The sequence below is a fragment of the Amphiprion ocellaris genome, chromosome 16, assembly GCF_022539595.1.
Source record: "Amphiprion ocellaris isolate individual 3 ecotype Okinawa chromosome 16, ASM2253959v1, whole genome shotgun sequence".
In the NCBI taxonomy this organism is placed as follows: Eukaryota; Metazoa; Chordata; class Actinopteri; family Pomacentridae; genus Amphiprion; species Amphiprion ocellaris.
In genome coordinates, this window is record NC_072781.1 from 15,018,985 (window position 1) to 15,043,466 (window position 24,482).

The 24,482-nt window shown below is 39.7% G+C and overlaps 2 protein-coding genes across 2 annotated transcripts; both read right to left on the reverse strand.

The window, feature by feature from the left end:
* Window positions 1–58: 58 nt before the first annotated feature.
* Window positions 59–16,448, reverse strand: mertka (c-mer proto-oncogene tyrosine kinase a). The gene is made up of 19 exons (XM_023281589.3): window positions 16,218–16,448; window positions 14,910–15,225; window positions 14,721–14,821; window positions 14,464–14,634; window positions 9,770–9,856; window positions 9,538–9,653; window positions 9,269–9,458; window positions 8,446–8,591; window positions 5,543–5,678; window positions 4,084–4,234; window positions 3,459–3,547; window positions 3,253–3,348; window positions 3,057–3,137; window positions 2,878–2,970; window positions 2,668–2,786; window positions 2,473–2,582; window positions 2,078–2,237; window positions 1,341–1,477; window positions 59–831 (listed from the first exon to the last, which is right to left on the reverse strand). The coding sequence occupies exons 1-19, from the start codon at window positions 16,300–16,302 to the stop codon at window positions 378–380; spliced, it is 2,838 nt and encodes a 945-aa protein (XP_023137357.2). The 5' UTR covers window positions 16,303–16,448; the 3' UTR covers window positions 59–377.
* A 176-nt stretch (window positions 16,449–16,624) lies between these two features.
* On the reverse strand, window positions 16,625–24,332 carry lhcgr (luteinizing hormone/choriogonadotropin receptor). Its single transcript, XM_055018703.1, has 11 exons — window positions 23,591–24,332; window positions 22,147–22,218; window positions 21,772–21,846; window positions 21,609–21,683; window positions 21,280–21,354; window positions 21,054–21,131; window positions 20,869–20,937; window positions 20,696–20,770; window positions 20,148–20,333; window positions 19,863–19,925; window positions 16,625–19,366 (listed from the first exon to the last, which is right to left on the reverse strand). Exons 1-11 carry the CDS (start codon window positions 23,752–23,754, stop codon window positions 18,145–18,147), a joined length of 2,154 nt encoding a protein of 717 aa, XP_054874678.1. The 5' UTR covers window positions 23,755–24,332; the 3' UTR covers window positions 16,625–18,144.
* Between the last annotated feature and the right edge of the window lie 150 nt (window positions 24,333–24,482).

A 24,482-nucleotide genomic window follows, 5' to 3' on the forward strand; every position in this document is an offset into this window, starting at 1 on the left:
GATTTCCATGAACGTGAAAGGAGATCTTGGAAAAATGAATCCCAGTTTAGTAAACAAGTTTCAAAGCAGTCAATAAAACATTTATTTTGACAATATAAGATAATTTCATAAATGTCCTGTACATATTCTATATTTACATCGCAACACAGACTTTAATACAGTAAACAATTTCACAGTTCAGTGTATCTTAAGCTTATGGAACAACATTCCTAACACTGACATGTAGGCTGGCCGTGTAAAGCGTAAACCTCCTCTATAAAAACACTACAGAAAGTCCGCAATAGGAAGGTGCTCCCAGTGCGACGAGGCAAAACGATTAGTACTGACGAACCATGGAGAGAGCTTTATCACAGTTTATGTCCGCTGGGTACCAATCGTTATAGCAGGAAAGAAGTGTCACTCGAGCTGTGATCCGTTGCTGTCACATCTGTAACCGTGTCTCCGTTTGCTTGACTTAAAGCGTCAGCAGATAAGAGAGGCGTGTCCACCGTGGGAGACCTCAGGGAGGATTCAGAGGAGATCACCACCACATATCGATCATTGTCCTCATCCTCCTCTTCCTCCAGGCTCCCGTGAATGTCCGCAGTAACTATGGTGTTTTCTGCTGCCTGACGGCTGCAGGAAGGAGACGAGCTCAACACGAGATGCTCTGCAGGGAGAGTGTCACCATCAGGGTCCTCCTCAGGAAAGCTGGTGTTAATATAGATGATATCGTCCTTGCTGGTGGACTCTGGAAGCTTTTCGGTGACCTTTTCCAACATTTCTCGCAGTTGGGGAAAGGAGGGTCGGTCCAGAGGATCGGCCCTCCAGCAGCTGTACATGATCTCGTACCTAGACACAGATAATAAGAAATAAAATCACTTAATAAATTATAAAATTTTTTAGAGACTAGCATTAGGATACAGAAAACAAACCTCGAGGCTTTATTTTACATGTAAGCCAAAATCAGGAAAAACAATGCTTCACATTAAACTGCAAAACAAATTATAAATGTCCAGGTTTTTTCATGTAGTTTGCAGTGACACAGGAAAAAGGGAAGACTGTATATATATATATATATATATATATATATATATATATATATATATATATATCTCAAGTGGTCATATAGTGGATCCTAAGTTTGGATACAACATTTTATCCACAAAGAATTTCTGTGAATTGCATGAATTACATTTATCACATGCTTAATGTGTTAAATTTCCATATTTAATTCCCCAAAATTAGTCCCATTCCTGCAAGATTTAGACAAAAAATTATTCCTTTATAGTCTTACATGGTCACCTCCATAATAATCAAACCTGAATTTACCACTTCTGTCAGGAAGAAACAACACTTACAGTTCATCCAAACAGTCTGTCGGCTGCTTCAGTCTGTGTCCTTCGACCAGGTGGTCATAAATCTCATGGTTCTGGACTCCTGGATACGGCATCATGCCTCGTGTAGCAATTTCCCACATAGTAACACCAAATGCCCACTGCATGACAAAGAGTATCATCTTCAGATCCTATTTCACACTGAGTAAAAACTTGAAGTGTGTACTGTAAACTGATATTTTTTCCTGCTATCTAGAAGTACTATTATTTTACTTGATAATCAAAAGGATCATTTGGAACTGTATTTGCATTCAGCTACAATAATGTGTACATTATTATGTACTTAGCCTCCCAGTATGGGAGATAAAATATTTTCCGTGATTTAGCTGCACGATATTCTATTCTAAATAATACAAAAAGCATACTTGGTTTTTTTTTTTTTTTTTTTTTTAATCTGGCATCTCAGGAAATTGGATTTTAGTCTACAATGTCCAACACCTAGATCCGTAACAATGCAAAACCAGGGAAGAAAATATAAAAGAGAGTAATAATCCTAGAAGTTGTCATATAATAATAAATGCTTTGATAAAGACTGTCCAAAACACAACTTTCACCACATTCTTATAGGCAAGGACAAAAGGTCTTAAAATTCTTTTGTGGCACAACAGAAAGCAAAATTAGAAACAGAGTGTAGGCAAGCGGTCAGTTCTTCTTTCAGTAACTGCACAGTATTGTGGGGACAATTTTCAGTAGGTACTTACCACATCACTCTTTACAGTAAAAACTCTGTCTGCCAGACTTTCTACTGCAATCCATTTTACAGGCATTTTGGCGATTCTGCCCTGCCTGTAATAATCTCCACTGTAGATCTTCTTAGACAACCCAAAGTCTGCGACACACACTGTCATGTCATCCCGCAGCCTGGAAGACAAACATATATGGACTTAAGGCAAACAGAAAAAGCAAATCACACAAAACTCATAACTCATTGTCTATATGAAGTAAAAAAAAATTACCGTTTTGTTGTGACTATTTCAAAAAGGCTAATTCAAAAAGGCCATTTGAGCTGCCAGCATAGCCAGACAACAACTTGTAAATCCAAATGTTTGATCAATACTTCCTGTATTTTCCACATGAACCAGAATAAGCAACTTACATGCAGTTACGTGCCGCCAGGTCACGATGCAGAAAGTTACGACCACTGAGATACTCCATACCCAAAGCAATGTCAACCATGAACTTCAGGAGTGTCTGAGTTGGCAAGAACTGTGTAAACAAAACAAAGACAAAATTATTATTTTTAATATAATAAATCAAATGAAAGCATTTCAGTATTTGGTTGCAGTCTAACCAGTGGACTCTCTCCGAGGCGTGAGCGTAGCAGGAAGCTGTGTAGATCTCCATATTTCATGAATGGAAGGATGACCATTGGTTTGGGAAAGTGTCCAGAGCCTACTTCCAAACACACACCTGAAGAGGACAAGCCAACACAGAAGAATTTTGTAAGGATTCACTAATTAAAAAGTAAAGAGTAGTGGGATTTTTAACGCATCACTCATACCGAGCAGTCTGATGACATTAGGATGGTTGAAATCCTTCATGCAGGCAGCCTCATTCAGGAACTCTTCAATCTCCCTTTGAGAGAAGCTGTCCACTGTTTGTTAAGAAGGTCAAGATTTGTCAGCTCAGTTAGTTTCAATTTCACAAATATTTAAAGCATTTTATTAAGACAAGACTCACATTTCATTGTCTTCACAGCAACTTTCTCTGATGTGCCATCTGGTCGTCTTAAATGTCCCTCCACCACGGAGCCAAATTCACCTGAAAAATTGAAATGAATCATAAATATTTCATACAGTGTGTGTTTTCTTTAATTATCTAACAAGATGAAAGTGTAAATATGAACACATTTATGTAAATGAAAGTGTTTACTCACCCTCTCCGAGAATTTTCCCTACTGAGAGCAAGTTCCTCATAACCATCACATCCTGAAGTTTAGCCTGGAGTTCATCACTAACACCGAGGTTCCCAACTGCAGACAGAAGACAAGAAAACCGTTACTTATTTTAAACATGCGCCAAGGTAACAGGATATCATAAATGTGCATATGCATTTTTCCTACAGTTATATTTAAGAACATACGTGTGATTCCTATGGCTGATCGATTGTAGGATCTCTGCGGTGTGAACTGTACGACAGGCGGCAGCTTCTCTCCACCTCCAAACACCCGCCTGCAGGGGGAGACAGGAAAAAAGGAAAAACATGGAATGCTAAACAGTGAGATAATCCCCTCTAATGTAATGTAATTATGCACACACACGCACACACACAAACACAGGTTGAAGAGTTGCGGTGAGGAAGCCATCTGAGCTGTTCTGTTCCTGACTTTGAGGTCAGATACTGTTTTCTTATCAGAGTAACAGCCTGTGACACATTCCTATCCATGTCCTGAGCAGCAAGTGTGAGTCACAGCCTCCATAATAAGAAAATCCAGCGGTTTAACAGCTGGTTGTTGATCATCTCTTCAGCTGCACCGTTATTACCAACTTCCACTGCCGGCAATAGTGATTAAGAGGAAGCAAAGGCAGTTCATGAACACAATCCGGAAGTTTTTCATTTTTCCAAGTCCTACTTTTGAAGATAATAAATGTAATAAAGAGGCAGATTAAAGTCGACTCACTCATTCAATGTTTTATGCATGTAACATAAGACATAACATATCATACCTGGAGAACTACTGCTAATTAATCGGTAACTGTCAGCATACCCAAAGCAAGAGTGAGACGTCCTGTTGCGTACGCAGAGAGCCACCCAGAGGATCAGCAGCAGAAAACAGACGGCACACGCCACCGACAGCACAACATAGGCAGAGTATGGAACCCTGATGTCAGGGCTGATCGAAGGGGATACGACAGATTCTGGGACAAGAAGAACAAATGATAGGCAAAGTTTAGAAAAACAACATTCAGCAAAGTCAGCTTTCCAAAGTCTAATATACAAGACTAGTCATCTGAATGATATTGAAAAGATTCAAAAGCTTTTTCATCATGTGCAGCAATAACATTTTATTCGTGCAGTAAAATTCAACCTTGAGCAGTGATTAACCTGTTTTCAGAAGACGTTCATTGAGACACACTCATCACTTTCATCTACTCATACATGCTGAGATAACAAACATGAATATACAAGAATAGTCCAAAAAAGTTTGTAAAGAAAAATAAACTCAAAAAAAAAACAGGGTGTGTCATATTTATGGTGCAGGAAGTTAACATCTGTCCATATGAAATGAGGTAGGTAATGTTGAATGTACTAAGAACAGTGCAAAAAAAGCATGCGCAGAAGAAACAGTGTAAAAAAGTATGTGCGACCTTTTTCAGTGCAAAGAACACTGTCAGTGTCATCACAGCTAATGGAATTTTGTTCCTTTCCCTGAAAATTAAAACTGTGGCAACACGTCTATAGATACCTTGTTTCAGTGAGAATCAATAAGGACATGTAATTAACTCAGTGTGTAGCTGTCTGTATTCTTTGTATATTCTGTGATCATTGATAGCAATTAATCAATTTAGAAAGCAAGATATTTTATTTTGCCTTGTAAATGATCGCTGTGTCTAAGTTTTCACTATTTTGAAAGCAATAGACCTGATTCTAAACTATCTTTGTCAAAATGTTCAAGATAATTCAACCTTATTAAGTTGCAAAAACAGGTTACGATTGCAGAGACTCAGGCAGAGTTACTTTAACCTGAATATCAGCTTGTTAATATGCTCACAGTGACAATACCAGAATGCAAATGTTTGTAATGTTCAGTATTTCAGTTTAGCATGTAAGCATGCTAAGATTAGCTGAATAGCAAACTACAACATCAGCTAGTGGTACTGTCATTGCTTTTGAAGGTAGTTAGTCAAAGTTCAGATTTTTAGGTCAGGGAAAGAAAGTTATTACATTTTACTCTCAGGGAGAATGAATGTGTTTGCTTCATTTTATGGCACCTCATCTAAAGTTGTTGAGATTTACATCTTGGACCAAAGTACTTGAGAGACTGTCCAACTATGCCATCACAGAACTAAGCTGGCTAAAAATACCGCAACCTTAATAAGTACTCTATCTATCCCAAGGGCTGTAATGTTATTCTAGTGTAGTACATTATATCAGCTAAACTTTGCCGGCCCATTTATAAAGTTAACAGCTCCCAGATGATGAGATAAATCAATAATGCAGCTTACTGTCTTCTGGCACAAAGAACGAGACTCGTGGGCTGACCATGCCGCTCCCTGCCTGCGTGCATGCAGCCACCTCCACACTGTAGGTTGTGTTGAATTCCTGCACAGCTACAAAGGCCATGGTGGTGTAACTGTGGACCTGAAATAACACACAACAGAGATAACGTCGACTGTGTCCCGTGACATAATTTGATTCGTCTTAAAGACATATGTTATGATTAATCATTATCCTTGTGAAGGAAAAGGCTTATCACAGGCCAAATAGAGTTTTAATGGTACAGTAAGGTAAGACGTAAAACCTAAAAGGAAGCAGTAGAGAGATAATGATTCTAGGTCATTCTTGTGGAACATTTTTGACGTTTGAGCAACATCTCACATCCCGCTCAGCAACTTGGCTGGATGTCATGTCTTTTCTGTCCCTTTGTCTCCTTTCCACTTGATGCATTATGACAAATAAAGAAATGCAAAAATGCTTCTACGCAGTCACTTGCGGTATAAAACCTTTTTTGGGAAATGCTAGGGAACTTCATAGCAGGAATTAGAATACATAAAGAAACTCCCTACAAAAACAGGAAGGAGACCAACTTTCTGGATAAGCTCATGTGCTGAATAGGAGGGAACATGTGACAGACATAGCCCTGAATTTCACAACACCACACGGTAGCATCTGGAGCTGCCCTGCTTCACCAAAATGCTGACATGGAATGCAGAACCCATGATTAATGTCTATCTTGTCTGTGACATCAAACAGAGGGCAGCGTGTGGTTAATGTTCTTCCAACACTAAATTCTTGGTGCACTTTGAGAATCAATTCAAAGAAAGATGATGGCGTCATGACTTTCACTATGAAACACCCCAAATCATGAGCCAGACAGTTTTGATTTTTTTTCTCTCTTCTACATCTGATTTCATCCAAACTTTTCCACGAGTAAAGATTCTTGTCGAAGCAAGTGAATCTGGGGATTAAATAAGTTGCCGCTGTGCATATTTCCAGTCACTGCTACATCACTACCTGACTGGACAATGCATAAAGTACACATCCCATTGTATTCATACTCCATTCACTGTGTGATGACTCAAAACCACATGCCAAGCGGAGAAAAATACTGGTGACCAGTTTTCACACATCAGCTTCCTTTAACTACAACACAGACAGGAAGGACAGGAAACACTCTATTGTATTAGAGAGCACTAATGCAGTAACAGGAGCATGACTATGCACCAACAGCATCATAGATTTCTCAACTAAACAACTGATGTAATGGGGATTGATATAAAAAAAATCAACAATAACATTTCTTAGAAAGTGTATCTAAAAAAAAGTGTTCCTTATAAATGACTTTCCCTGTCTTAAGGAGTGGAAATAAGTGGAAAAAACATTGTTCACAGATAATAGAGAAGCTGACCTATGGGTCAGTTAGCGGAAAAAGGGAGGATAGAATATTCCCAAACTGCAACACTCATTCTTTTCATATTTGTCATACATTAGTCATTGTTATCAAAAACTGAAAGAAGAACTAGATAGATAGATAGACAGACAGACAGACAGACAGACAGACAGACAGACAGACAGACAGACAGACAGACAGACAGACAGACAGACAGACAGACAGACAGATAGATAGATAGATAGATGTACTGTATGTATGTAAACATGTAAATCAAGCAATAAAGAGCTAATAACTGTCCCAGACCACTCACTATTGCAATTAGCTTCAATTAAATCTAATCTAATCCTTAATATTTTCAAAATTCTCATTTTCTAACCCATTTTTGATACATTTTATGGTGGACATGCATCCATTGCTGTGAAGGCTACAACAGAGTCCAACATTCCTCCACTGAATATCATTTTCCGTCATATGCACTGTGATTCTGCAGAAAGCGATGCATGCATGCAAATTGCAATTTATCTCAGTTTACAGTCTTTCATTGTGTCAGAAGTGTACTGGGTTATTGTTAATGCAATGATAATACAAACTGAAAACTCCCATTTGCTGGGTGGCGTATATTTTGAAACAGTCATGCAAAATGTAGTGTATTAGTCACTGCTGTCTGTAGTAGTATTAAGGTATGGTATGTTCACATTACACTGCTGTCTAATGGATGTGTTCTACAGTTGCCATTAACTTCTGTGAAAAGCAAACACTGGACAAATCTTAGCAATTTCTTTCTTGTTTTGGATGTTCATAGCTGACCAACAGAAACACTTAACTTTAGTGTCTCTGACACACACCACTGACAGCCTCTAACCACTCAGATCAAAAGTTATTAAATGCCTGTGTTAGAAACATAAAACTTGTGCTTTTCTTCAAGGGCAGAGTTTTATAGGATGGAAACATAATGTAACCAAACATCTGAACTGTATTTGCTGTTACCATGGTAACCACAGGTGTCGCCAGAAACAAAAATGAAATAATAGGAACTTCAACGTTAAAGCTGGATGTGTATATTCCCTTTTCTTTCCCCTTTTTTGTATTTAACATTTTCTTATTATGAGGGCTGCACAGTGGCTCGGTGGTTAGCACCTTTCTGCATGGAGTTTGCATGTTCTCCCTGTGCATGTGTGGGTTTTCTCTGGGTGCTCAGGCTTCCTCCTGCAGTCCAAAAACATGCTGAGGTTCATTGGTACTTCTAAATTGCCCATAGGTGGGAATGTTAGTGTGCTTGTTTGTCTCTATGTGTAGCCCTGTGATAGACTGGTGACCTGTCCAGTCAGCTGGGATAGACTCCAGCCCCTCTGCAACCCTAATGAAGATTAAGCAGTGTATAGATAATGGATGGATGGATTTTCTTATTATTGTGACTGATACATAAACAATAAAAACTCAACAAAAGATAGATGAAGAGGATAACAGCAAAAACAAGAAGCTACATTTTAATCACCATGTGGCAGGCACACTCACCTTTTTCTCTTGAGTGCCATATCTGATAATGACATCATAACCACGCAGGACGCCATTTATCTTGTCATCTGGAGGAGGTTTCCACTTGATCACCAGCCACGACTCATTCAGCTGTACGGTGACATTTCGCGGATAAACCGATGGCACTGAGGATATCACAAGAGATGGGAAACAGGGGATAAAAACAATACACTTGGTAAAGAATGGCAACTTAGGAAAGAAAACGAAACAAACTAAAACTGTCCCTCTATTGAATTATTTGATTACAGTTTGGTATGTGGTCACTTCCGGACACAGCGTATCAGATCTTTCAACTAAAATATCCCCTGCGGTGGCGTTAGGAAGGAAATAGAAAGCAGCTCCACCCAAAAAGAACTTTGTGTTTTCTCAGTGACGCCACTCCTGTTTCCTATGTGAGATTGTGTGGATAGGACATTTTTCTGAAGGGGAGAGCAGGTAGTTGCACAACTTTTGAAAATTCCAGCTACTACATGCTACTACTGCAGAGAGGCTTACATAAAGCACATTCTGGACGGAAAATAGTCAGATAATTACATAGTCCTGCAAACCTAAAACCTAAACATGAATGATGAGAAGAAGGCCGGAGCATAACAAGATTCTGTGAAGCAGGGTAGTTTGTAGGACAAACACAGACTCAGGCTTCCTAATTCAATCAGCCAGTATTGTTTAATATGTTGGGATGGCTTGAATTTAATTTTGGATTATTATCCCGTGTTGTAATTGCTCCACAAATCTGCTGGTGTAGCAGCAACTACCAATAAAATTAACTTGAAAATACATCCATAGGTCGTTATTAACACACCTCCTTCTGTGGTGTTGCTCTGGATCCACATGCTGAAAGGTGAGGCCCCCACTTCATTGCTGCAGGAAACACTCAGGTTGTACCACGTCATAGACTGCAGCCCGGAGACTTCATAGTGAAAAGGCGGCGCTGTGATGTTGATGAATCTGGTGGTCATCACCTCGCCTTTCCGGCGACTCACCTCTTTAACCTTAGACGGAACAGAGACCACGTGAAAAATGTGAAGCTGCATTAAACGACAGCTCTGTTCATTCAGGCTTGCAGCTTACCCTGATGTGGCATTTAGTGAGTGGAGAGAACCCATCGTGTCCAGGGCTCCAGCTCAACATCAGCTTATTGGACTGCCTCGCAGTCACAGTAACATCAGACACAGGACTGGGAAGAACTGCAAAACATCATAAAAGCCCTTATTAACTTCCAAACATGGAGTCAGCTTGCAGAGCATGAAAATCTCATGGAATGTTATTGGACCTTCACATTCCCTAAAGGGTCTAATGTTACCTTTGATGTTGACATTTGCTTCTCTGGATGTGGTGACACCCTTTGAGTTGTGTGCTTCACAGCTGAACTGAGTGTATTTGTCCACACCTGCAATTGAAACGTAGGAGTAGACAATGTGGCCATTCAGTGCTGTATGAATCAAAAACAACCCGTCCTCAAGGTCATGATAGCACTGAATATTTTGAGAAAGTAACCACGACTCGGGCGTTATTTTACTACAACACTGAGAAAGAGGTACAAATGAAGAAAACAGAGGACACATTGTCACCACTTTCTGCATTTTCTACAAACTAACTGATTTCTCTCTGTGCCAAAGTTGAATCCGGGGCAAAAGTGCCATGTCAACCTCTATGAAGAAGTGAGAGCAAAGCCAGGCTGAAAATGACAGAAGAAACACATTAAGGAATGACTCACTCCTTTATTATACCGCAAAAGTTCACATGGCAGGGCCTCATGCAGGAAGCTCAAATAGAACCTCTCCAATGTGATGTACTGGGGCGACAATTCTGTTGCTGGGTCCTTTTCCCGGACACACAATTTACATCTTTCAACAGCCATAGATCTGCCCAGTTAGAACAGAACTGGGACATCTGCGAAATAATGTCCCTTTTGTGCTCTGTTTTCCAGCGTCTCTGTCTCGGAAACAGTCAGTGAGAGACAACTGGAACCAACTTGGGATGTTTTGTTTACGTTGGGCAGAATATCACGGCCTCAATAGTTTGCCTTCCTCTGCTCAGGAGAACTAGGGTAGAGAGCGTTTCACTTTTCACCCAAACACTGACTACAGCAGGTTTGTTTGCACAAAGATAGAGAGCCTTAATTAGGTTGGATTCAATCATCAATGTAGGTTACAGTAGCTTTGTTTGCACAAAGATAGAAAGCTTCACCTAAGCCCGATTGAATCACCAATAACCAGGTTGCATTCACATGAAAAAAGATCACAATAAAGAGAAATCTGCAAATACAGCAGTGCATTGCCATTCTAGCTGTGCAAACGTAACAACCACATTCCTGAGTGCAAACTGCATAGCAAACAGATGGTTGGAACATAGTGGCAACTGAGCTAACTATCTCTAAGAGTATGTTAAAGCAACATGAAAGTAAGTGTTTGCATGTCTTTAGCCGTGTTTTTGATAAAACAATGCATGTTCACAAAATGTTGAGGTATTAAATGTGAAATCAGAGTAGTGGATTCGGTGTAAAATATCAATTTAAGGTCACAAACAAGAATCTGTCTCTGGTTCTCAGCTAAAAGTTCAATAAAAGTACAAATTCTTTTTCAGTAATGTATTTGTTGAAAAAGAGAAACGAATCAAGGTCAGTATCTATCATTTCTGCTTTCACTTTACTTGGCAAACAGATCATAACACAAAAACAACAACACAATAGAAAAATAAAAAGTGTTGGCGCCTCGAATGGAACACGGACTCAGAGTTGTGAGTGGGTTGGAACAAAATGTACCACGTGGAAGTCTGCAGGATGGATCCTGCACCCTCTAATTATCAGGTTTTGGGGTTGCTCCAGCTCACATTGCTGCCTGGGAAGTCAGTTCTTTTTCCATTTTTCACTCAAGGAGCAAAAATAGCAAATAAACTACTCCATCAGGTTATTATGAAGCCAAACCTATATCCACCTTGGCACCGTACTCTGGACTTTATGCTGTTTCTTTCTGCTGAGCCAGATTAAATAATGAAACACATGCAAAAAGATTTTCCATATCCCAGAATATAAAGGCAATATGATTCAAAAGAGCGTGTTAAATAACTTTCCTACAGTACAAGAAAGTCAACAATAACTTACTACAGCACTAACAACACTGTAATAATATCATGGAGTTGCACTTTTTAGTGAACAAGGGGCCTGCTGCGACTCATACAATGCATGAGGTGAACATGCAGAGAAGTGGGTTTACACTGTTCTGTTGTGCCAATACTTGGTCCTGCGCAGAGCTCTGAAGGGCTGCAGTCTGCCAGCCTCGGTGTCCAGCCCCTCCCTGCAGGGTAGTGGGACGTCCTCTGAATGAGGTCTTTGTCCCCTGAGCCAACCCCCGAACAGACTCCCTGTACAGCCCCCCATCCCTCTACGGCCAGGGCCCTTGCACATGCTGGACCAAAGCACAGCTCTGAACCTTTAACCCCCTCAGCTTCTGGCTTTATCGCTTTATCACCACCACTCATTTTCTGTGGCAGGGACGTTTAGCCTGCGGCTAGCTGAAAATAAAGGGATTGAGCATACAGAGCAAAGGTTATGCTTCTAATAACAAACATTTATGTTCAAGAAGAGGGTCCAGTAACAGAAAATATTGTGGTATTTTTTTTAGATTTTCAGAAATCTAGTATTTGTGTAATTACAGCATGAATAGAAACTCAAACCTGAAGTGATCCTATAACCACTTTTTTGGAAACTAAATGCTCAGAATTCTCTGGTTCCAGCTTCTCCAACGTGAAAATGGGTTTGTTTTCTTATTCTTGTAAGTTACTGAACAAATATCTTTGTCGTTTCTAACTATTCTAATACAGCAAGCCAGTTGAATATCCAAATTTGTGGGACATTTTCTAAGCAATAACATTTATATAATGAAGGGTCATGCACACCTACAGTGGTTGAAGACAGATGCATAGGATGAAATATTAACAGGTTAAAGAAAACAGTACTCCCACACACTGTCTTATGGCTTATAGTAAACTCTGTAAGAAAAGCTTTGTTTCAGGCCTTATATCTTCCTGAGTTAAAAGGACCAACATTTTTTTATTGAAGGTTATTGCAAGCATAGTGCAGTGTGTGGGAGTTCCATCTATCTACATACATAAAATGTGAAAATTACTGTACATGACAGCCATTTCTTTTAAATAGTTAGATCCTTCATATCTAAATTGAAGTATCCAGCAGCTCACAAATATCTCACCTATTAGTATTAAAAAGGTGGTGGATAGGATGGATATAAAGGTGCTAATAAAGTATACACAAAGGGTCCTTGAGTCCTAGTAAATGCAGGACTTAATGGGTTAGAGCAAGAGTTTATCCATCCATCCATTATCTATACACCGCTTAATCCTCACTAGGGTCGCGGGGGGGCTGGAGCCTATCCCAGCTGACTCAGGCGAAGGCAGGGGACACCCTGGACAGGTTGCCAGTCTGTCGCAGGGCTACATACAAAGACAAACAATCACTCTCACATTCACACCTATGGGCAATTTAGAGTAATCAATTAACCTCAGCATATTTTTGGACTGTGGGAGGAAGCCGGAGTACCCGGAGAAAACCCACGCATGCACAGGGAGAACATGCAAACTCCATGCAGAAAGATCCTGGGAAAGCCGGGACGCGAACCAGGGATCTTCTCGCTGCAAGGCGAAAGTGCTAACCACTACGCCACTGTGCAGCCCAGCAAGAGTTTAATACTTTGGTAAATTTTGCTGTTGTTGCTCTACATCCTTTCATTTAATATAAGGCTACAGCCAACTGCTGGTTGGTTTAGCTGAGAATTTGGACTGGAAACAACTAGTCTGGCTCTGTCAAAAAGCAAGTTAATTAATTAACATGTAGTTTATTTGGCCCATACAAAAACAAAAATAGTGCAGTATGTCCAGTGGCCTAATAATCCCTCCTGCCCTCTTTTTTTTGTTTTTCTCAGTTGTCAACAAAGGCAAAAGCAAATCTTCAATGTTTCTGCATTTAACAGTTGCAGTGTGATGCAAATTTCGAGGCTAAGCTAAGCTTACCAGCTGCTGGCTTCTGCTGCATATTTTACATAAGAAGCACATGTTGAACATGTTGTATAAGCCAATATGCTGAACTATTGCTTTAATGAGGATTACAGTAAATGTTGCAATTCAACATTTAGCTCATTCTCGAGTGTTGCATTGTATCTGCCACGCAACGAGCAGTGTACAGTCACAAAAAGCATTGACCAGACATGAATGACCGACGTTAACCATTGAGCAGCGCAGCAGTCAGACTGAGTGACATTGGACATAGTGAGTAAATCTCACTGCAGTAAGCAGAGTTCAGATGCTGAGGCAGCAGAGACGAGGCAGAATAGAAACCACTAACCAAAGCGATGAGAGCTAAGTAACACTTTGTTACCGTAAAAGAGGCAAATTTCTCTTTTATCTCTGTTGATGGACGCTTTCATTTTCAGCCACACAAGGAAGTTAATCAAAAAGGAACCAATTAAGTGGTTTAATAAGATGCAGCACCTGTGTTACTTTTACAGCATTTTATACAAGCCAGAAGTTGTTCCAGTAAAAAAGTTCAAGTATGCTTTTATAAAGTTCAAGTACACTTTTGTCTTTTAGAAGAAGCTTGATCATAAAGCATTTTTACTGAATCCACACAGATGTTTCTGATTTTAAACAAGCACTTCTAAAGGAAACAAAGTGCTTCTACTTGAGGAAATGACTTCTTTGGCTCTTCTAACACAACTCAAACTAATAAAGGAGCAATGTATCAGTGTTATAAATCACATCTTCAGCTTCGTCTGTCTGATTCAAGGTGTCATTCAGACGTATGGAAGGTTATATTCTCTGCTCATACGATGTATGAGTAGAACTGTGAGAAATTACACTTTGTTCTTCTGAAGAGGAACAAGCAGAGAAAAGGAACTGTGGTAGGTCAAAGTGAAATTATATTTTCTGCATGTCGGAGACAGAGAGAGAGATAAAGAAGGCCGGACTGTTTGGACAGTTTCTCACCTGCCACAGAGAAGCTGCTGGGAGAGTTATGAAAGTCACTGTCTGGTAATCCATCACGAAGCCAGCGGATCTGAACAGGGTCCGGAGGTCCCACCGCCTCACATGACAGCGTGAAAGAAGTGTCTCTGGTAATGTTCTTATCCTCTGGTTGTTGGAGAAATGTTGGTAGACCTAAAGACAGATGAAAGAAATGTGAAAGGACTGCAAAATACGTGGAGCAAAGAAGCTTCCATTGTTGGTATCATCACAAAACTCACCTTCTACCTCGATTACAATTCGCTGAGACTCTACCATCATGTTGCTGATGCTCAGTCTGCAGCGATACTCTCCAGCGTCTGCTCTCTGGACAGGGTTAATGCTGTAAAGCAACGCATCAGACCACATCAGACCACATCATCCTGCGTATTCATACACTTTCTCACATTTCACCTTCACGTGTTACATACATGACAGTGGAGAGGAGAGTCGTGACCCCGTCTGTGATGGTGCGCAGCTCATTGACCACCACTTGACTTTTTTCCGCCAGGTCCTGACCGTTTTTCATCCAGATGATAGTGGGCTCCAGCCTGGTGTCGGGGATGTCAATAGAGCAGTTGAATTTAGCTTCATGGCCCTCTGACAGCTGGATGGAGCCTATGGTGGGTTTGAAGTGCAGCCGTCTGAGCTGGTCTGGGGTCAGGTAATATCGAGGAACATGACGCGGTATCACAAGGGGCTCTGAGGTCCTGGTCGGACGGTGAAAGCGGCTCTGAGAATGTTGAGCTGAAAGAAATGTTACAGTGAGGGATCAGCAGTATAAAATTATGGTTTTGATTGGACACAAAAGATCAGTCAAGTCACTGTTATTTATATATCACATTTTCAGCAATAGAACATTAAGTCAAAGAGCTTTCCAGTAGAAAAATAGCGTTAGTTTTACAAGTTAGCCTAACACATTTAAATACTGAGGTTGAAACCCTACAATGTGATTTGTAATGTTAATTTACTTCATTTACAGAAGTATTAAAACTTAAAAATGACATAAAATAACAACTTATATACATGTAATTATTCAGAGACAACAGATGTGACATAAAAAGTGAGCAAACTAGACATATATTGACATCTAACATTTAAAGTTGCATTTTTAAATAAGATAATTATAAAATGTCAAGCATATGTAATTTATGAGCATTAATTAGTTTCTATTTCAAGAAAATGGAAAAATAAAATAAAATAGAAAGAAAAGATAGTTTAGGTTTTGAAATGACAGCAATTTTCTAATATTAATATATATATATATATATATATATATATATATATATATATATATATATATATATATATATATATGTATATATATATATATATATATATAAAAGACAAGAATGTTTCCAAATTCTTCTCATCATTTCTGAGTTATGGCTCCCTACCAGATGGGCATTTTTAGGTGTTCATCTTTCTGCCCACAACCACAATCTGCCACGTTTATGATTTAAAAACTACACAACAAACACGCAAGCACTTGACAACCAACAATCATAACTGTCCTCTTTCTTTTAGACCACTTTAAAGACTTTTTGTGAGTTTATACAGAAAAGTATTGAAGTTTTCCAGCGACTGAAAAACCGGGATTTAAATCCATCCCAGCTGCAGCCCATCATGCAGAGAGCTGGCATCTGATAACAGACCGAGAGGAGCTTGAGGTCCCACCATGACAGACGTGAAATTAACGCAGGAAAATAATAACAACCGTCAGAAAACAAACAACTTACCGCTGACCGGACTCCCCACAAGAACAGCTACAGTCGTTAGAGAGAGAAAAGCTCCAAACCAGCCAGGAGGTGACTTGTTGGCCATGGCCGGTGTGAAGTCTCCAAACTGCAGCTCTCCGTTCCACAAATGCTTTAAATCGATCGTAGCAGATCGGACCGTTTAGCTCCGACAATATCCAACATCACCCACTAGAGAGGCTTCAACACAGCTTGAGTAAAGAGTTGTTGACCCAAGAGCACATTGAGCTGGGGAAAAAAAAAGTTTGGAACGTCAGAGGAGGGATCCCATGAAGGCGGGACTGAGAGTAGAAACGCACAAAAACAACCCAAACACCGCAGGAAACAACAGAAAGGTGTAACTACAGGCACTCAACGGAATATTTTGCACGAAGTTATACGCGTTTTAATTGTATTTTAATATTATTTTTTTCCACATATGCTCTCTTTTTAAAAAAAAAAAAAAACATGAGATACAAATATCACCTTGTAATAATCACTATGCGCATTTATACATATTCAGACTTACACGTTAGTCGATCTACTTTAATTTCCATATCAAGATCTTCAAAAATAAATAAAATAAAGAATAAATACATAAAAAAAAAAACAAAGTAATCTGTCCAACTCCTCCACCACGTGGTCACATCTGGCAACTGAGCTTGAAAGCTACAATGAGACCAGTAATATACACTTATACATAAAGGCAGCATGCAAATGGTGTTATTTAAGGGGAAAAAAAGCTTTAAAAATCTCATAAAGAATTAGTCAACTGTGCACCAAAAGTGCTTTAAGTTGTTCACCTGGTGACACATTCATCACCATTAAGTTAATTCACACCCTATCAGGTGTGGCTCTAAAGGTCACTGCTCAGCTAGTGTGACCCAGTTCACAGACACTCCTTGAAGTATAAAAGTCCACCTTAAAGTCTCGTGATATTCACAAGACACAATGCCACAAGTGATGAAAAAAGAGCTGTTGGCTTGCTGGATGTCAAATACAGACAAGACCTTCACTTGAATGTCCACAAATCCACCATTTGTCATCTAAGAAGTAGGTCCAGACAGCATGCTACAACAGGCATTCTACCACATGGCGATCTGGATAGACGTGTCTGACAAGGTGATCCTGTTTTCCCTGAAAATGTCCACCAACTTCACATCGGGAAAAACAGGACAAAGTTCTACAAGCAGCTTTGACAGCTTCATTAACATAGATGTTAATCTCATAGATGTGTCACTTGTCTTCTAAGAGTGCTGGAGCAACAAATGTTAATTCTCCTACGTTAAAAAGAACTGATGAAATTTTGTAAAATATTGCATGCTGCGTTAATATTTTTGTTCAGAATGGATTAACTGTGCCCTCCTATTATGGAATTTCAGATGTTCATATCCATCCTTGGAGCACTTTAAAGATTTGTCTGTTTTGCTCATTCACGGAGATGCTGAGATTCATCGTTCTTTCTGACAAAACAGTCCATTAAGCTACACTAAGTAGCTGCTGTGGAGCTTTCCTCTGCAGATTTCTGTTCATTTGAAGTGCACAGATATTTTTTTTTATGGCACACATTTGGTGGAATAATTAATTATGGCAATGTAGATATATCTAGGGTTCACTCTGACACTTAACTGGCTAACAGGTGCCATGAATGTTGTTATTTACTTGGGATTTTTCTGTCATATACAGCTTGTCAGTGGGGAAAAGGGAAAATCAAGTGAATGCATCCAGTTACCAAACCTCCACTGTGTCTATTGGAGTTAACAGAGTTCACAAAATAATATACAGTTCAACTCTCTGCTAAAAAAACAAACATCTTCAACAGTACAGCCTGACATTACAATGTCAACGTGAGAGATGACGAATTGTTATTTTTGAAATCCAGCAGAATTCTCAGTTTTCTTTAGTGCAAAAGAGTTTTGCGTTTCTCTTTTCAGGTGAGTGCTCCTTCCTCTTTCAGCTGGCGGTTCTGACGTGGCAGGGCAGACAGCCTCGCTCCTGTTTGGGATCCATTTTTATTGGCTCCAAAGTTGCTCTTGATTGCATTTTCTGAGCAGTAGGCCTTCATGCGATAAACACTGGCCTTGTTTTTACAGCAGCCCATGACGCTCATGAGCTGATACGTGTCCTTTCTGAAAGCCTTGGTGAAGATAGCGTAAAGGAAGGGATTGGCACAGGAGTTGATGGGGAAGAAAAGGACGAGCAGAATCTTGGAGTTGGTAACAGTGATGAGGGGAACCTTGAAGGCAGCGGAGATGGCAAAGAAGGAGATGGGAGCCATGCAGAGAAAATCTGTGAAGATGAGCACAGCCATGCGCTTTGCAATCCTGGTGTCAGCTCCTCTTCCTGGGAACTCGGGGTTCTTCACAGCCAGATAGATTAGCACATAACAAACGCACACGACAATGAAGGCGCCCACATTGAAGAGCAGGATGATTATGATGAAGGCCTGAGCCAGAGGAGTCTCTATGTCCATGGGTAAGCACATGCTGACTTTGGTATAACTGCTCACACCAACCAAGGGCAGCATCCCCATCCCTAAACAGACGAGCCAACCAGCTGCCATTATAGCTGCTGCTTGCTTAAGAACCAGTTGGCGCTCCACCTGCAGAGCGTTGGTGATGGTGTGCCAGCGCTCCAGGGTGATGGTGGAAAGCGTGTAAACTGACAACTCCCCACCAAACACAGACAGAAAGCCTGCAGTACTGCAGCCAGGCCCTGTCTGCCATTCAATAGCATGCTGACTGTAGCGACCACGAGTTCGCGCGTCTACTGTAGCTATCATAAGCAGGTAAACCCCGATGCAGAGGTCAGCAAAGGCCAGCTGGCACATGAGGAAGCGAGGCACCGTCAGCTTGTTCCGGCTGGTAAAGAAAACCAGCAGCACCGTCAGGTTACCTGCGATAGCTAGGATATTGATGAACCAAATAGCCACTCTGAGGAAACCAAAGCCTGCAATGTCCTCACAGGGATTGAAAGCATCTGCTTCTGGCGTGCAAACTAATGTTGGTCGGGTCTGACAGAAGTCCAGTTCTGGATAATGGAAATTCACATCCCCAAAGCCATCGTCCTCCACAAACACGTCAAATTCTGGGAAAAACGGCATGTCCACAAGTAGAGTTGAGTCTGCTGAGCCTCCGATCACATGCTGAACCCTGTTTTGAGGCAGAAGAGAAAGGTGAGGAAATTGTTCTGATTAGCTGATTTTAAACCGAAGAACTCTGAACAGATAATTGTTAGGGTCTGTTAAACGTGGAGTCTGGATAAAGATTTCTGATATGTAGCTCTTGCTCCCACTGCCACTTTTCCTTTACCTCCCCTCACCTTCTTTTCCCCCTGTCCTGAGCATGCACAACAAAGTTGGAAAACTGTTGTGTGGATCTGTTCAGAACACTTTGTTTCTATCTGATTCACGGAGGCAAGGCTGTGTACGAACACCAAATCTGTTTATTTTATTTTTTTGAGGGTACTCACAGAATAGAGGAGATATTCACAGAATTTAATAAGAAGTGCATTGCAATGGTATTGTCTTTCTTCAGCAAACAAAGCAACACAATTTTTCCCCAAGGTGGTGCCAATAAAATCTTGCATGATATACTGAAATTAAATGCAAAATTTTATATTCAATGGAACACAACCAAAACATTTTACCTTGCTGATGGATCATCGCAGGATGTAGAGCCATTATTCCATGCAGGATTAATTGTAAAGTCCCTGAAGAAAAGGAGAAAATATTCAATTGACTCACTGAAGCCTGAAACACACCAAACATCTGTAAAATATTATTTGGCATTTCTCATTCTAAATAGGATTCTGTTTTTGGTGGTACTTCTACAGTAGTGAGTGAGAAACTGGAGCAGCTGTGGTGCAGAGCTTACCGAGATAATCCATGAACAAATGCAACCTTGATTAGCCTTTAAAATGCACCTAAATCACCTGTGAGTGTTCCAGCTCAGCAGTGCACAGCAGTGGCTGTTGTAGGTGAGATGAGCCTCTCGTAGGCTCCATAGGCCCTGGAGGGGTGGAAGGCTCTTCAAGGCATATGCTGACTGAGCTAACAAGACCAGAACCGACTCCAGTCCCTGTGATGGTAACTTTGTGAGAGCTGTTGCAGACACGTCCCTATGAAGTAACACGGACAACAATGTGACGTAAAGATCTTTTTGTGACCACTCTGCTGGTTGTACACTGCGGTAGACTATAAACTAAACAGTGTACAATAATGAGTAATATATTAAACATCTGAGAAGTGCATGAGGAATAATTTTGTCCACTGATGGAAAGAATAACAGCTCAGAAGTGCTTGACCTCAAATATCTGCTTTGAATCATATCTCAAATCTACACACAGAATACAGCCAATCTATGACAATATAAAAAATCTAAAATTTAAACAATCAGTTTGGCAAACTACTTCCTCGCCCCATTCCAAATCAAACAAATTTAGTTTTACATGACTTTAGAAAGGCTTAAAATATCACTTACAAGACTCCAGGGCCTGTGGCTCCTTTGAAAGCATCCATGTGGATCACTCTGAGGTTTCGATTATTCTTTAATACCCTTGAAAATAACAGAATGTAGTGTTTAGGAGCAGAACTTTATTGCTGCAAGAGCTGAAATTAAACACAATAACTTTTTTAGAAGAAGCAGCAAAATACAGCTTATCGATCTTTGTCCCATTGAAGGCATGCTCATGTATTTCTCTTATGCCGTTGTTGTACAGGTTCCTGCAAATGCAAATCACAGAATGTGTATGTTTAATGGTCTAGGATTGCTGTCTTGATAGTTTAAAAACATGCACTTCAAAGTAAGTGACATAATAAATCTGTACGGCAACACTTACATTGTAACATACTCTCTTGTCATTCCGGTAAAGGTGTTTGGAGGTATTTCTTGTAGATAAAGGTTGTCATATATATGCCTGCAACAGTAGCACAGTTAAAACTGGAATAATTTGAACTGTTACACACCATCAATTGCCAATAATTACTCTGTAGCAATGGAATTTTAAGTACATTAATGATTTGCAATAAGGTTTTCTCTAAGACTTTAACAACAGGAATACTTACAAGATAAACTCTGATTCAAAAGAATTGATTGATGTAATGTCAGGAAAAATTGTTACACCAGTATTTGAGATGCTCCTGTCAATAAAATGGAAAACAATGTCATTTTGGAATATATTTGAGGACTTAGAATTTATAAAACAAGGGAAAAAACGTTTGTGATAAATCAAACTGCAGACTGATTTTAATGACTCGGATGTTTGACTCACAAACAAATGAATTTTCACAACACAATTATATGAAATTTAAGATACATAGGGCTCTGTCTAATTTATTCAAATCTGTGAAATTAAAAATTGAAAATGCCCATTGTAAATTTTGAATGTTCTCACAAGTAGCGGAGTTTGGGAAGGTTGTTAAATGCCCCTCTGTCGATGTGCATCAGACTTCTTGTGTTCTGGATTGAGCTGCAAAATAATATTTGCATGAGTCAGCTGGGCTGTGCAACAGTAAACATGGATTCAGTTGATTCAAAGAATCGCAGAAAAGACTTACATTTCAGAGAGGTTGAGAAGGTTGTTGAATGCTAATGTCTCAATGGTTTTCAGGGTGACGCTTTGGGCAATCTCACTGTGTGCCACAGAAACAAGGAAATTAATTTTATGTCAATAACATTTACATTAAAAGGGTCATACTCAATGAAAAGAAACCAAGATGGCATCTTTAAACATCATGCCTGTAAACTAATCTGTGACCAAGTTTGTTTGTGAGCTTTTGCTACAAAAGCAATGCAAATCTAGTGTCACATTTTATGTGATAGTTTGCACAGCCCTATATGTTGTGGTGTACATATGAGAGAAATAGCAATGACTTAACAAATAGCACTTTTACGTCTGTGCAAGTTTGTAATTGGAAAAAATATATACTTACATCGTCTGTGCTCTTTTCAGACCCTCAAAAGAATGGCTAGAAATAGTTCGTAAAGACAGGTGATAGAGAAAGCTGAAAAAGAAAATGAGGAGGACGGTTTCATAAATAATAGAAGGCATCTTAAAATGTTCTTAAGGCACCATGACAAAAATGTAACTATTCTCATGCCACAGGGTTTAAATATTGAATAGTAAATATTCTTTGAAAAAAAACATCACAACTCCCAGGATTAGTTGAAGCCCCTCAGATACAGTGATCCTTTTTATACAACTAGAATATATTTATATTACATAATGGTTGTAGTTTCTCACTGTATTTTCTTACTCCTGCGAAACATACAGTAAATCTCTCCGCCAACCAATTTGCATCTGTTTTACTTGTTTTGAAGACAAGTGGACACATAAAACATCATATTCCAAAAAAAAATTTTTGAACTCAAAAATAATATTTTATTTGTAATTTGAAAAAACACAAACTTCCTAAGGTGCATATCTACAAGATGTTGGCAGCATGTGATACATGCATGAGGCTGTTAGCCTTGATGTTCATGGAAACTTATCAGGAGAAACTCAAGGCTCTGTGATTTACCAGAGGATAGGTCAAGTTTTCCTCACCTTCAAGGCCTGTAGCAATCTGGGGAGCTCTATGTGAGAACTCTGTGGCCCAGAAACCGTAAAGACTAAGAGGATGCACGGCGTACTTGACTGTGTGGGAACAACTTGACATTTTCTTCATGGGTAATTAAGTTTGCCACATGCAGGTTACTCTGTTTTCCCAAAAATAGGGTGAGATGTACTTTTGCTAGATGAGGTAAAGCACCAAACATTACTTGGAAGCAGAGGTCCTCTTTCAAGAATAGAGGCCTATCCATATTTTTTTGTTATATCAGAGTTATTCTAAGCATAGATCATAGGTACAAAAAATGCTGCACAATGGCCAAACAATATTAATTTAAAAGACTAAAATACAGTTGATCATTGTTGTCCTTAAAATAGGTGTGCATGTACTTGTTTCTTGACCGAACTGGTCAATACTGTCATTTGACTAGCACCAGTGATGTTGACATGATATTTAAAGTATATATTGAAAATTTTTGGGAAAAGAAAAAGCTTATATGGTTATGTTTTGGGAGTAAAGTATGGACCAGATTGTGAAATGCACAGCTAATTCTTCAAATTTTGCCAAATAAAATGTTGAATTTACAAAAGCCATTAGAGCAGAGTAGCATTTAACCTAAAATTGAGCACATTTCAGCATTTAACCAAGGAATTACTATCATAGGTATCCTCGCTCCGTGCGTAAATACGCGTGGACCAGTTCTGGATTACTATATCAGATGAGTTAATGCTATAAAAAGAAACACCGTCACTACACGTGTTTTATGGCATGCACACATCACCTCACAGGCTTCATTTTCGTAAACCCAGATATGTGGTGAACTTACAGTCTTTTATCCCTGTGGTCCATCATCGGAACTGACCCTTCTGTTACGTTGTTGCACCTGATGGTGTTGGAGAAGCAGCGGCAGGTCCTCGGGCACACGAAACTCGAGCATCCACAGAAAAACAAAACTGTCACAAGCAGGAAAAATGGCATCGATTTCCACATTATAGCTTCAGTCTGTAGAACGTCCAAACGCAGAGACGCTGGGATGTCCAGGGAGAGCTGCGCATTTAGATGTTTGACGCTTCCTTACAGTGTCTCCTGCTGTAGCTGCAACAGCTCGCTCTCCGTGCAGACAGGGAACCTCAGACACCTGATAGACAGCCTCCTATCAAGTGGTTCGCGTGCCACAAAGGGTTTCACAATCATACGAAAAGCAGCCACTCATAATAATAAAAGCAAACACTTTCTAGCTGTTTACTGTTGTGTTCCTTTACAGTAAAGAAAGTTTAGACGTTGTAATACATGAAATTAACCTTTAAACACAGAGTTGCAGTCCAGAGTGCTGAGAGTTGTCAAGATGAGATAGTTTGTTGGTCTGTCCAGATTTAGACATTTCAACTGAAAACATCTACTTGTAAGCACTTTGAATATTTTTTTCTTCAATTTTAACTTGCTATACTGATTATGGTTAAAGGTGTATAAGTATAGTAATGGGACCCTTTCAAAATGAAGAGTTTTACTCAGATTGACTGACCTTAAGGTGATGAAAACTGGGGCAAAACTGAACAATAATGCCCCAGTCTCCCCTCTATGGAGATAGCTTCAGGAGGAACCACGGAGCCAGCAAATGTCAACAATGATTTATCTTGGAAGCTCTATTCTGTCTTACTCCAGAGACCCCTTGGTGTGCACAGATCAAGGGATGATTAAGGAACGCTCCTCCTCTAGCC

Excerpts from the sequence above, each read along its gene's own strand:
- mertka (XM_023281589.3), bottom strand. The coding sequence starts at position 16,302 with ATGGCCAACAAGTCACCTCCTGGCTGGTTTGGAGCTTTTCTCTCTCTA. Across the intron at positions 9,857-14,463 it reads CAGCAGCTTCTCTGTGGCAG|GTGTGGACAAATACACTCAG; the intron begins GTGAGAAACTGT and ends TTTCAATTGCAG. Across the intron at positions 9,459-9,537 it reads TCACTAAATGCCACATCAGG|GTTAAAGAGGTGAGTCGCCG; the intron begins GTAAGCTGCAAG and ends GTTCCGTCTAAG.
- lhcgr (XM_055018703.1), bottom strand. The coding sequence starts at position 23,754 with ATGTGGAAATCGATGCCATTTTTCCTGCTTGTGACAGTTTTGTTTTTC. Across the intron at positions 22,219-23,590 it reads GACCACAGGGATAAAAGACT|CTTTCTCTATCACCTGTCTT; the intron begins GTAAGTTCACCA and ends TTTCTTTTTCAG. Across the intron at positions 20,771-20,868 it reads GGGACAAAGATCGATAAGCT|GGTATTAAAGAATAATCGAA; the intron begins GTATTTTGCTGC and ends GTTATTTTCAAG.